Source organism: Folsomia candida, unplaced genomic scaffold (assembly GCF_002217175.1).
Source record: "Folsomia candida strain VU population unplaced genomic scaffold, ASM221717v1 Fcan01_Sc005, whole genome shotgun sequence".
NCBI lineage: Eukaryota > Metazoa > Arthropoda > Collembola > Entomobryomorpha > Isotomidae > Folsomia > Folsomia candida.
The window spans coordinates 3,308,864-3,320,801 of record NW_019091197.1 but is presented as its reverse complement, the minus strand read 5'-3'; the positions used below and the strand labels follow the sequence as shown (position 1 = coordinate 3,320,801).

Genomic DNA, 11,938 nt, shown 5'->3' with positions numbered 1-11,938 from the left:
TTGAGCAAACATTAAATTTTACTGACATTTATTGTCAAAACTACGTGGTGGACTAATTGTGCTCAATTGCGTACTTATTATACTGGGTAGAACTGTATGTGGTATGTATGTACATATATGTGATGTATTACATAACTGAGGAAAGCATTTTGAAATCTTATGCGTTTGTCGGGACAATTATAAATCTGTAATATGGGATCATTATACATACATACATATTTATACTCGCTTTTTCGAAGAAAACTAATGTGTGCAATATACATACATAAATAAATTCGTTGTTTTTTAGTTACGTACGTACGTACCTATGTAGGTACATATGTATAATAGACAATGACGTATTTCTTATCCTGTGACACACTAACATTTATGACATAATTTTTTAGACGCAAAACTATTTACTTATTTATAGTGTCCAATCCACTTTATTTTTTCCTAGTCTATGCAAATAAAAATGTTTGTGAAGTATCTAGAACATTTTTATTCCACTTATGTAACTAACGTTGCATGCATGCCTTATGTCTGGGCTGAAAATTGATACGTTATTTTTAATTTGATGTTCATAAGACATTCAAAATGAGGCTTCTTTCCCAAGTACAGTCGATCTCAATCAGTTCTAAATTTTATTCCGAGTATAGAAAAATTAGTATTAAATATATTGATTAAGTACATAAATATATAAATTAAATCTTCATGGTGAATTGAATAAAACTAAATGCACTACGCAATTATTTGAAAAAAATTCCACCATAGACAGCATAAAACTGCTGTAAGGCTTGAGTAGACCTATAGATCCGAAGGGCATCGAAATCTGTCTGAGCGGAATAGTAGAAGTCCTTCTCCTGAGTCTAAACGACGCTATGTGTTTCATCTATTCAGCCCAGATTCGCTGGTGAGTGAACAACTGAAAAGCTAGTATGCGATTTTAAGATTTATTTTACACTTTGTAACGCACTTGCGTTATATGTATACACAGACGTAATTGCAAAGGAACTTAACCAAAGTCTTAGCATAAATGCGTGGGGCAATTATTTGAAAATTAATTATACACACATATGTAGATATTCATGAACGATTTAATACTTTGCAGAAATACAACCCATGCTGATCTGCATTAAAGATGTTTCTCAACAGCGATAAGCCACGCAACGTTCATACAGTTGTGTTACCCTTGTTGTTGAACTGGAACCTTGTGAAGTCGTTGGAAAAGGAACAATAGTCGTTGGTATTGAAGGAGGAGCCAGCGTAGTTGGGATCGGCTCTAATGTAGTTGGGTCTGGCAATGGTGCAAGGGTAGTTGGGTCTGGTAACGGTGCAAAAGTAGTTGGGTCTGGTAACGGTGCAAAAGTAGTTGGGTCTGCCAATGGTGCAAAAGTAGTTGGCTCGGGTACTGGTTCAAAATTAGTTGGGTCGGGTAATGGTGCAAAAGTAGTTGGCTGGGGTATTGGTTCGAAACTAGTTGGATCTGGTAACGGTGCAAAAGTAGTTGGCTCGGGTATTGGTGCAAAAGTAGTTGGATCAGGTAATGGTGCGAAAGTAGTTGAGTCTGGCAATGGTGCAAAAGTAGTTGGCTCGGGTACTGGTTCAAAAGTCGTTGGGTCGGGTATTGGTGCAAAAGTAGTTGGATCTGGTAATGGTGCGGAAGTAGTTGGCTCGGGTACTGGTTCAAAAGTCGTTGGGTCGGGTATTGGTGCAAAACTAGTTGGATCTGGTAACGGTGCGGAAGTAGTTGGCTCGGGTACTGGTTCAAAACTAGTTGGATCTGGTAACGGTGCGAAAGTAGTTGGCTCGGGTACTGGTTCAAAACTAGTTGGATCTGGTAACGGTGCGGAAGTAGTTGGCTCGGGTGCTGGTTCAAAAGTCGTTGGGTCGGGTATTGGTGCAAAACTAGTTGGATCTGGTAACGGTGCGGAAGTAGTTGGCTCGGGTACTGGTTCAAAAGTCGTTGGGTCGGGTATTGGTGCAAAAGTAGTTGGATCTGGTAATGGTGCGGAAGTAGTTGGCTCGGGTACTGGTTCAAAAGTCGTTGGGTCGGGTATTGGTGCAAAACTAGTTGGATCTGGTAACGGTGCGGAAGTAGTTGGCTCGGGTACTGGTTCAAAACTAGTTGGATCTGGTAACGGTGCGGAAGTAGTTGGCTCGGGTACTGGTTCAAAACTAGTTGGATCTGGTAACGGTGCGGAAGTAGTTGGCTCGGGTGCTGGTTCAAAAGTAGTTGGGTCGGGTAATGGTTCAAAAGTAGTTGGGTCGGGTAATGGTTCAAAAGTAGTTGGGTCGGGTAATGGTGCAAGAGTAGTTGGGTCGGGTAATGGTTCAAAAGTAGTTGGGTCGGGCAATGGTGCAAAAGTAGTTGGGTCGGGTAATGGTTCAAAAGTAGTTGGGTCGGGTAATGGTGCAAAAGTAGTTGGGTCGGGTAATGGTTCAAAAGTAGTTGGGTCGGGTAATGGTGCAAGAGTAGTTGGGTCTGGCAATGATGCAAAAGTAGTTAGTAACGCACCAATAGTTGATGGATCTGGGAGAGGAGGAAGAGTTGCTGGGTTTGCTGACGTGAATTTTGTAACTTGTCCAGCACCAGACCTTCTGGTCGTTGCATAATGACCATGATTGTTAGCCGGTCTCAGCCATAGATAAGATGGTGGTTCCCTTCTCTCATTCGGTCTCGGTCGAGATGGAAAAATGAGTTGCATAAATTGACGTGGAAGCAGGCCAGGCAAACTTGTTGGCAATTCATTTCCTGGAAATATCCAAATACCCAAATTCATTATTAAAAATCGCCCATAGATTTTATTTCGTCTTAAATAATTTATTATGGGATTTCACTAATTGACTCGTAAAAAAATCAATATCTACATTAAATTCGTCTAAATTACTCTATTGGTTATACCCTGTGTGGGGAATCGGTAAATATTAACTAAATTATTTAATTGCGTATTATATTGTGTACCTGGTTGTTTGTCATGCAATGGCAACACACCTCCCATTGCAGCTCCTGTTGTAGTTATCCATATAAAAAACAAAACAAATTTCATCCTCTTTGAAAATCCTGAAAAACTTTTAATGAATTATAAGTTACTTCCAAGGTTATGATGACAACTAACCAAAAATATTGATAATTTATACACTGGTCTATGATTTTAACTATGATGATGGAAAATTTCGCATCCGTGAATTAACTATGATAAATTTGCATAAAATATGTTTTATTGTTAGCATTTCCACGAAACCAAATTGGTAACAAAGTAAATATGATTTCCATACATATTGATCGCATTCAGGTTGTAAGTAGATACATACGTAAGTAGGTAATGTGGATAAGCTTGACAGTAAATTTATCCTAAATAAGTAAAACCAATCTCCTCCACATCAATGGAAATCAGTATAATCCTAATCATTGAAAATAATTATGCTCACCTTTAACCTATGGCGCAATTGGTCTTTACGATTAGCGACAGAGATTTTCATGGCACCAATTATGATCATTTTATGGATCACCAAAATATCATGAAGGCGGAGAAGACAGACTCCATTTATCACATGGCATACAGATACTTAAGAATGCTACGCTTAATTGAATTAAAGTCATTATGCCCCAATAAATTAAGGTATTTATGCAGGTAATTTCTATCTAAATATATATATACATAATACATACATAGCAGTTTATATTCGCAGTATTCAAGGCTGTATTTTGAAATATAATTTGCATATAAATAACATATTCACTATCTGTAGTTGACCTATGCTATGCGTAGAGATAATTACATATAATCCTTCATCTTTTGTTTCTGATTGGAAATACCTTTTGCCAGTCACAATTGTATGATAAGAATTTTTTATACGAATCTCTTTAACCGGGGATTGAAAGGGATTTTTACGGCAGCATGTTGAATCTGACTGTCACGATTGTGTTTATAATAATGATACGACTATGATGAATCACAGATTTATACATTTGTAATCTTTAAAGTAAAATTCGCAAAAACGTAAATATGTAAATACGTGTTGGTCATCACTCTCATAGTTTGGTTTCACAATTTATTTATTAAATACTTTTTGGTAAGTAACTCCATAAATATTATGGTACAATTAAGGCTACACTAATTATGTATGCAGGTAATGTCCTTCTCCATTCAAGGTATGGGGCCAACTGATCGTGACCACCATTCCTGCTCATGGCTGACAGAACAAAAATTCCGGAAAATTTTGGGCATTGGCATGTTTGGAGTTATATTTGAAACCAGTGACACCACTTTCTTATCCGCAGTTAAAGTCAACTTTCTCCGAAACGCGAATGCCACCCATGCCAACAGCTTGGCTGCACCTTTTCACCTAGTTAAAAGCATGAGTCACCCAAATGTGACAAAAATTTATAACGTGTCCCTCAAAGAGTGGGGAGTCGAAGAGCTGGAAACTATAATTGCAAGATGTGAAAATCTGTCGACTTTGAATGCAGAGAAGCTAGAAAGGTTTTACCAAAACGGTCTGGCCTCACCTGTATCGCTCTGTGTACAAATAGAACTTTGCGGGCCAGACCTGTTGTCTTGGTTGAGAATTGGAAAAACAGTGGATGAAAATTTGTCGGAAATTCAGTACAAAATCATTTCCGGAATTCTGGATGGATTGAGATATCTTCACCAAAATGATATCGTGCATCGTCACATCAGTCCGGAAGCTGTCATGTTTTCCCACACGTTAACGACGGAGTACATTGTTCCCGTAAAAATTTCAAGTTTCCAGTTTTGCCGCCCCATAAATTTTGACCGCCGAGAGAGTCAAGATGGTGGTGACTTGGTCAGTGTTACTGATCCTTTGCTATATTACTACGATCTTTATCTAGCTCCAGAAGCTAAATCTAGCTCCAGAAGCTAAATCTAGCTCCAGCACTGCTACTTGTTCCAAGACGTTCGATATATTTTCGGCTGGGCTGCTCTGTCTGGCTGTACTTTTACCGCCAAATAGGAAAACGTCGTCCGAATTGTACTATAAAATAGTGCACGAAAATGACTCCAGCGTTATACCGGAGCATCCGGAAATCACGAATGCGAAGGAATTGATTATTCAGATGATGAAGCGACGGCCAGCCGATCGCCTGCAAAATCTTGATCAGGTGCATTTCAGACGAACACCCGTTTCCAAAAATATCTGTACGTCCCCCATCACAATTTCTCCTGATTTCACATGGTTAGATGAAACACAGTTCGAAAATTTCCTTGGCTCAGGATCATTCGGGTTTGTCATGGGGACGCGAAGTAAGGAAGCCGTCAAATTCATTTCTCTGTCAGAAACTGACGGACCGGAGCGGGACGTTGAGCGGAAACAAGTCACCCGGGAGTACAAGACAATGGTGTTGGCGAAAAATCATCCAAATATTGTGCAAATTTTGGCATGTTCGGAAAAGTTTTTCACGTCGGACTCCCTGAATGACATTCTTCACAAGGTTTCACTACCGGAAGAAGTCAACGATTCAATTTATCTGCACGCAGCACGTGCCCGCAAGCACAAAATTATAATTCCAACGTTCTGTATTAAGATGGCAATCTGCGGACAATCTTTGCGTGAATGGTTATCCGATATGCATGATAAGCCACGTACCTCATACATGCAAGATTTTCAAGTTGAGATTATTTCAAATTTACTGGCGGGATTTAAATATCTACATTTTCATAAAATTATACATCGTGATTTTAGACCGGAGAATGTGTTGTTCTCTTACTCGCGACATAAGAAATACAAGCTGCCCGTTAAAATTGGGGATTTTGGCCTGGCTCGATTTTTGCCCGATTATGAGGAAAGATTGACATCTCGAGTTGGAGCAAATTCATATCGAGCACCGGAAGCGGAGACGTCTTTTTATGGGGTTCAAGCCGACATATTTTCACTGGGGTTGGTATTTTGGGAGGTGCTGCAACTGCTCGACCCAAAAATTAGGAAATCCATGTTTTACAAGTTGGTGCACGACTATGAAAACCATCCCTTTCTTGTTGAAGACCATCCAAGATTAGTGAACGCGAAGGAACTCGTGGTCACCATGACCAAACGACTGTATCGAGAAAGGCTGCGAACCATGGAGGATGTGGTTCTACAATTATGTGAGGTATTTTTGAAAAACATGAAATTGCTTTTTATAAATATTTATGTGACATCTCTTCACTGAAACAAATGTTTGAAACTTTTTTTAAAAATAATTGCTGCCATAAGCTGAAAATTCAAAATCTCTAATTTTTGCATGCTTACATACATAGGTGCAGCCTTAAGGGATTGGTTTGTTCCACGTGTCACACCTTAGGAACATGGACTATTCCGTTTTATGGACCAATGTTTCCGAAATTTTATCTCTTGGAAAATCATATGTATGTGCCATTTTTAATGGTTCAAAATAAAATCCTGAAATGTCTCCTATTTAACTGTGTTACCTATAAAATTACACCTTTCATTCAGCAACGATTTTCATGATAAATGATTCATAGAAAAACTTGAACACACAAATTAATTTTATTATCACCTCAAAATTGTCAATTATCTATGTAACTATTTAAATTTTTTACAACCATTCGAATGCAAACCCTACCCCCACATTTGATGTGTCCGATCTGAAAACTACCAAAGCCACGCCCGCCTCCAGGGTAAATGTTGGTGGTAATGTAGTTCCACAATATCTTCGTGTGCATATGTAAATATGTAAATCAAGACTTACATAAGTATTCTTCCACATCATTTTACACTGGTTCTTGAAATAGTACTCACCTTCCTAATTGAATGTACTCATTATTGAACCAATTGTACACCGATACGGCATCATAGACGCAATTATTAGCGTATTCTAAACCCATTCTTGTAAATCGTAACGTCCTTTGCGCTGGGACGATTGGGTTGACGACAAAAACAGCATTTTCTCCGTCCCGATACTGCCCCCCGTTGCTTGGATACGAGAAATTCCCACTGTTCATATTGAGGCTGGCGAACCCAGAGTACGGTCCGCGGGCAGTGACCATCCCACTGGAGAAGAACTCCAAGGAAAATCCACGTGTCGGGGCATGCCCCACGCTTAAAGTGATGACGGCCTGGTCCGAGGAGACGGTATAATTTTCTCCAACAATTCTGCTCGCAAATAGGATAATGAAAAATTTGCATGTTGGCTAAAATTTTGCATCTGTAAATATGCCAATTTACAATTTTTTCTGTGTTGTTGGCGCGTATGAGAGGAAATCGTTGATGAAAAGTCCATCATTTTCTCCAAGTCCGGAAGAAACAAGGCGAAATCGGAGAAAGGTTAAGGGAACTTTCACAATCCAGACGCATTGCTGATCTGCTCTAATTGACGCTCCAGGTTGATACTCAATTAATGCGGAGGAGGTGTTAACATATCCTCCGCAGGTGGTTACTATCATAAATATGTGTGTAGGCGAAATTAGCTATGTAAATAAGGTGGGTTTCAAAATGTGTATATTTAAGCTTAAGTTGTATTATACCCGTGGCAACTGGAGTAGGATCCTCATCGGCATAACTTTGTGAAGGGGCAGCTTTGGTTAAAATGCGAAGTTTAATCATACATATTCCATTAATTAAATAATTCTAAAGGAGCGTTTATACTTCACTCCTCGGTAACTAGTGAAATTAGAACATTGGCACAAGTTACGAAAAAGTGAAGTATAAACCTTAAGTCTTAAGTAATGCTGCATTATTTTTTTTACCTGAGGCTGTCAGAATCCCCATGAAGGTTATTGTGAGAAAAAGTATGGATGTCATGTCGCGAGATTAGAATGAGTAATTATTTTACTAGTTTAAGTATTTGAGTTTATTAAGAATCTGTCCTGAGAATGAAGGTGAATCGATGCGGTGGTCAGAATTTATTGAGAACAGAGAATCAATTACGTACTTATCTTGATTACGTCACATGTATAAAGGTTAATTGCGACATGGACCATGTCACATGGTCAATACATACATAAGTAATTGCTTTGTTTGATTTGACAGAACTCAATTTGATCACAACGTCACGAAAGGATTTGACGGATTTGTGGTTAAACTTGTCGTCAAACGGCACTTGTAAAGATATGGACAAGTATCAGTAATTAATTAGACAATTAATTGTATCAGGGTTTGCAGTATCGTCATTCTCCAGCAACGCATTGCTAAATTCTTGCACGTTTGAATTATTGTGCAATCATTTATGTAAAGTGCTATCTGTATTAAATTGAAAACATGTGTCGTTCTTGGTATATTTGATTATTTTCAATATACACATGACAAAAATAAAGATAGCATATGACGCACGATGATATATTTAATATTTATGTGCATACAAGTAAAAAATAACCCTTATGATATGTATATATCAAAAAAACTTTTACATAGATAGAATTTACTAATTTTACACTAATTCACTCATTTCATATTAGTGAATATTTGCATATATGTGGAACTAAAATTTACTAAATATTTATTGATCTAATTTTGATGGACACAAATTTCAATCCAACTAAACTTTAATTTATCTTATTCGCAATCAGTCATATTTGCGTGGAAAGTAATTGACATAGCTAACCTGAATAAAAATATTTACATAAATAAAAATATTTATTTAAATGTACCTTGGGCAGTCCAAGCATGTAAATAGATAAATAACTTTATTGTGAAACATATCGTAAATTTTGAAAAGTGCATGCACATTTACATACATATGGAATTCATGGATTGACAACATTTAAAAGGTACATGGACCATTAATGCTTAGTAGTCCCTCAAAAGACCCGGCTTTGTATTACACCGAGTTTCACATAATCCTGCGACATGGGCGTCCGGAATTGAAACCGCAGAGGGGATAAATTGTATGTTCGGTGAGACACTAGTATTTCCCACTGTGACATAACCAACGCCATGGTATCTGGTCGTCGACAGAAATCCTGCCCCGTCTTTCAGATATTTTAATAGTGTTGCAAGACTGAAGTCCTGAATGGGATGGAAGGTTAGGGGACTCTTGATAACATATGGCCCAAATATAGAAACAACATGATCTATAAAAATACATATGTACATATGGAAATTTTTTATACCAAATCGTGAAGGTTCAAACCCAGTATTAAAATCATACCAAGCGGTATGATTTATACATATGTAACTCTACCAAAGTGGTTAATATTGATAAGTACGACCTTGTAAAATGTACAAAGCTTGGTATTAAAGTTTTACCATATGGGTAACAAATTTGCACGGACCGGCATAATCTTAATACCAAGATTTAGTAACGCTTTAATACTGGTATATCAATACCTGCGTAACCATACCAGAGTTATAACAGCGGAAATTGTAGAGTAACAACTTGTGTTACCATGTAAATTATTACAACACTTACCGAGTAAATTGTCACCGACAGGTAAATCCAACTTGACAGGAATCTATAATTGGCACGATTACATATGTATGTACAAACTACAAAAAATCTTCTTCCTGCATACATGCATACATACTTTCTTAACGCAAATAAATATATGTATGAATTTGCATACTTTCAATTTACTCAGGTGATTTTTCGGTCCTATTCCTGAAAGCATGAGCAGCTTCGGTGATCCTACTGCACCTGCGGAAATGACTGTTTCATATTTTGCATAGACTTGACAAATTTCACCGAACTGCTCATATTCCACCCCAATTGTTTCGACGGTGTCAGATTTATTTGGGTTGAACAATATCTGCAAAAAATATATATTATGTGTAACACCACTCTTCGGTAAATTTAAATATCTACAAATTTATCTACATTCGTGGGTACAAATTGGTCATACCTTAACAACTTTGGCAAATTTTCGAACAATTAACTTTTCTTCTGCGTCATATCGAGCCTTATTTAACATTTCTTTAATTCCAGTTCGTACCCCATTCTTCCGAGTTAGTGGAATGTGGTCAAACCCGGCTGCAAAAATATAATGAACAATAGGTATACATAACAGTTTAGACAAAAAGTATCAGCAATACTATAGGAATAAATATTAGACTGATAAATTATGTAACTTGTTACTCTAACCATCTTTGTACTTTTCATTGGTATCCAAGACTGGCCAACCCATCTGCATCGCCCCTTCCAAAACTATCTTGCCCAATTCCGTCCCCTCTTTTTCAACATGGATTCCATCCACAGATTCTATCACCTTATCGAAATATTTCCTGGTCCCCTCCGATCCCCAGCTCTTGTCCCCAGTGAGCTTGGCCCACTCGTCATAATCGGCCCCATGACCTTTCGTCCAGATGAGCGCATTCCACGCAGAAGTTCCCCCCAAACCCTTCCCCGCTGGCCAGTAACTGATCCGATCTACCAAACCGAAACATGAATCTGATTGTGGGATCGTTTTATAGGTGTGGTCCGTGTGAGGAATATTGTCCGAATGCAAATGCGGCTGGAATGTCGAAACCGGGGAATGGCTCGCCGCCCTCTTCGAGAAGTAGAACGCTAAAATTAGCTTGAGCCAGGCGAATAGCTACCAATGAGCCGGTAGTTCCACCCCCAACTAAAAACCAGACACACGTAAAATGATAATACTTTCATGCGTCTTGCAAATTTTTCAATTTTCCAGGAACTATGAATTTTAAGCCTATTGGACAAAGACTAATAGGGAGTTTGCATGTATACTTCCGTAAATAATTTCCGTGACGTAGCAACGTGATTCCGTAGCTTTTCACGGAAATTTTTCACGTCTTCACGTTGCGGAGGGCGACAGTTTGCATAAAAACACGCAACGTGACCCGTAGTAAGACATCCGTAATTTTTCACGTATTTACGATGTTTTCTCTGTCGCTACGTTTAAAAATCAACGTGAAAAACTAATTTTCACGGACGTTTTACGGACTCAACCATTTCTACAAAATTGGTTCAAATAATAGCGTAAATACATATACAAAATAATTCCTTAACCTTAAACAAATATTTTAACAGCTTTCTTTCGAATGTTTTAATATGTTAGGAGCAATACTATCACAATTAAGAATAATAATTTGACTTTATCTCCTCACTATTTGCCTAATTAGTTATTTATTGCTTGAATTTACTTACAATGAGGAGGTGTTACGTGTTTATTTCCGATTTTGACAGGAGTAATTTTAAATTGTCACGCTCAGAAATATGCCGACCCATATTTATGCGTTTTTTTAGAATGCGCATGTTTTCGCCCGTAGCGGAATTTAAAAAAATTGGCGAAAATAAGAATTTGTCAAAACGCTGTCACTTTCGAATTTTAACCCGATTTCAAAAATTATACACAGTTTGTGCTCAGAATTAGTCTGAAATTATAAAAAAACCCATTTAAAAAACTTATGATTTTCAAAAAATTAACGGTTTTGCGTTTTAAAAAAAACTTAGAAATAGCATGAAAATATTTAAAATTTTATAAAATGAATTTTTATAGTACTTCTTATCAAAAATTATGTTTGTTCAAATTCGAAAAGTGGCAGCGTTTTGAAAAATTCTGATTTTTTCAAATTCTATAACTGGCGTAAACATTCGCATTTTGGAAAACCCCTGGATAAATTGGCGATAACCACCTCACACCTCCTCAGTGTTAGATTGACTAACAATGGAGGTCTCCTAACGCACCTATTCTTACAGATTTCTAACAAAGTATCAATCGATCAAAAATTTAACTAGTATGAAATTTGCAATATTTACATCCGAAACGGACAAAACGGAGAGTAAAATCGGTGCATTTTGCAGATGAATTTATTAATATTAATTAAGATAAACTAATCCAAGGACTTTGGTTAACGATTTTATAATTGGCATTAATTAGTAATTAGAAAGATGTGGAAGAAGGACTGAAATTGTTGAAATTAATTAGTTAACTAATTTTCTAAATGCAACTCGGATTTGGTGAAATACAATCTTTAAAAAAAGCTTAAAAATGAAAAGTGTGGGTGCAAAGTGTCTAGTGCAACCGCCCCCAGGTTGCTT

The 11,938-nt window shown here is 37.5% G+C and overlaps 5 protein-coding genes across 5 annotated transcripts; 2 read left to right on the top strand and 3 right to left on the bottom strand.

The window, feature by feature from the left end:
• Positions 1 to 595: 595 nt before the first annotated feature.
• Positions 596 to 3,102, bottom strand: LOC118435749 (extensin-like). Its single transcript, XM_035852157.1, has 2 exons — positions 2,945 to 3,102; positions 596 to 2,734 (listed from the first exon to the last, which is right to left on the bottom strand). Exons 1-2 carry the CDS (start codon positions 3,027 to 3,029, stop codon positions 1,128 to 1,130), a joined length of 1,692 nt encoding a protein of 563 aa, XP_035708050.1. The 5' UTR covers positions 3,030 to 3,102; the 3' UTR covers positions 596 to 1,127.
• Positions 3,103 to 4,137: 1,035 nt separating this feature from the next.
• LOC118435613 (calcium/calmodulin-dependent protein kinase I-like) lies at positions 4,138 to 4,869 on the top strand. The gene has a single exon (XM_035851914.1). The coding sequence runs from the start codon at positions 4,138 to 4,140 to the stop codon at positions 4,867 to 4,869; it is 732 nt and encodes a 243-aa protein (XP_035707807.1).
• LOC118435755 (interferon-induced, double-stranded RNA-activated protein kinase-like) lies at positions 4,290 to 6,399 on the top strand. Its single transcript, XM_035852165.1, has 2 exons — positions 4,290 to 6,094; positions 6,243 to 6,399. Exons 1-2 carry the CDS (start codon positions 5,063 to 5,065, stop codon positions 6,252 to 6,254), a joined length of 1,044 nt encoding a protein of 347 aa, XP_035708058.1. The 5' UTR covers positions 4,290 to 5,062; the 3' UTR covers positions 6,255 to 6,399.
• Positions 6,400 to 6,504: 105 nt separating this feature from the next.
• On the bottom strand, positions 6,505 to 7,388 carry LOC118435612 (exoskeleton protein RP43-like). Its single transcript, XM_035851913.1, has 3 exons — positions 7,171 to 7,388; positions 6,745 to 7,098; positions 6,505 to 6,656 (listed from the first exon to the last, which is right to left on the bottom strand). The coding sequence occupies exons 1-3, from the start codon at positions 7,386 to 7,388 to the stop codon at positions 6,542 to 6,544; spliced, it is 687 nt and encodes a 228-aa protein (XP_035707806.1). The 3' UTR covers positions 6,505 to 6,541.
• Positions 7,389 to 8,423: 1,035 nt separating this feature from the next.
• LOC110850327 (oxygen-dependent choline dehydrogenase) lies at positions 8,424 to 10,468 on the bottom strand. The gene is made up of 5 exons (XM_035852534.1): positions 10,022 to 10,468; positions 9,783 to 9,910; positions 9,507 to 9,689; positions 9,353 to 9,395; positions 8,424 to 9,014 (listed from the first exon to the last, which is right to left on the bottom strand). Exons 1-5 carry the CDS (start codon positions 10,068 to 10,070, stop codon positions 8,731 to 8,733), a joined length of 687 nt encoding a protein of 228 aa, XP_035708427.1. The 5' UTR covers positions 10,071 to 10,468; the 3' UTR covers positions 8,424 to 8,730.
• Between the last annotated feature and the right edge of the window lie 1,470 nt (positions 10,469 to 11,938).

Coding starts and splice junctions, on each gene's coding strand:
- LOC118435613 (XM_035851914.1), top strand. CDS start 4,138: ATGGGGCCAACTGATCGTGACCACCATTCCTGCTCATGGCTGACAGAA.
- LOC118435749 (XM_035852157.1), bottom strand. CDS start 3,029: ATGAAATTTGTTTTGTTTTTTATATGGATAACTACAACAGGAGCTGCA. Junction 2,735..2,944: donor ATTGCATGACAAACAACCAG/GTACACAATATA, acceptor GGATATTTCCAG/GAAATGAATTGCCAACAAGT.
- LOC118435755 (XM_035852165.1), top strand. CDS start 5,063: ATGATGAAGCGACGGCCAGCCGATCGCCTGCAAAATCTTGATCAGGTG.
- LOC118435612 (XM_035851913.1), bottom strand. CDS start 7,388: ATGATAGTAACCACCTGCGGAGGATATGTTAACACCTCCTCCGCATTA. Junction 7,099..7,170: donor CCAACAACACAGAAAAAATT/GTAAATTGGCAT, acceptor ATTTGCGAGCAG/AATTGTTGGAGAAAATTATA. Junction 6,657..6,744: donor GAGTACATTCAATTAGGAAG/GTGAGTACTATT, acceptor ATGCACACGAAG/ATATTGTGGAACTACATTAC.
- LOC110850327 (XM_035852534.1), bottom strand. CDS start 10,070: ATGCAGATGGGTTGGCCAGTCTTGGATACCAATGAAAAGTACAAAGAT. Junction 9,396..9,506: donor ATCACCTGAGTAAATTGAAA/GTATGCAAATTC, acceptor TGCCAATTATAG/ATTCCTGTCAAGTTGGATTT. Junction 9,015..9,352: donor TGTCGGTGACAATTTACTCG/GTAAGTGTTGTA, acceptor GTATTTTTATAG/ATCATGTTGTTTCTATATTT.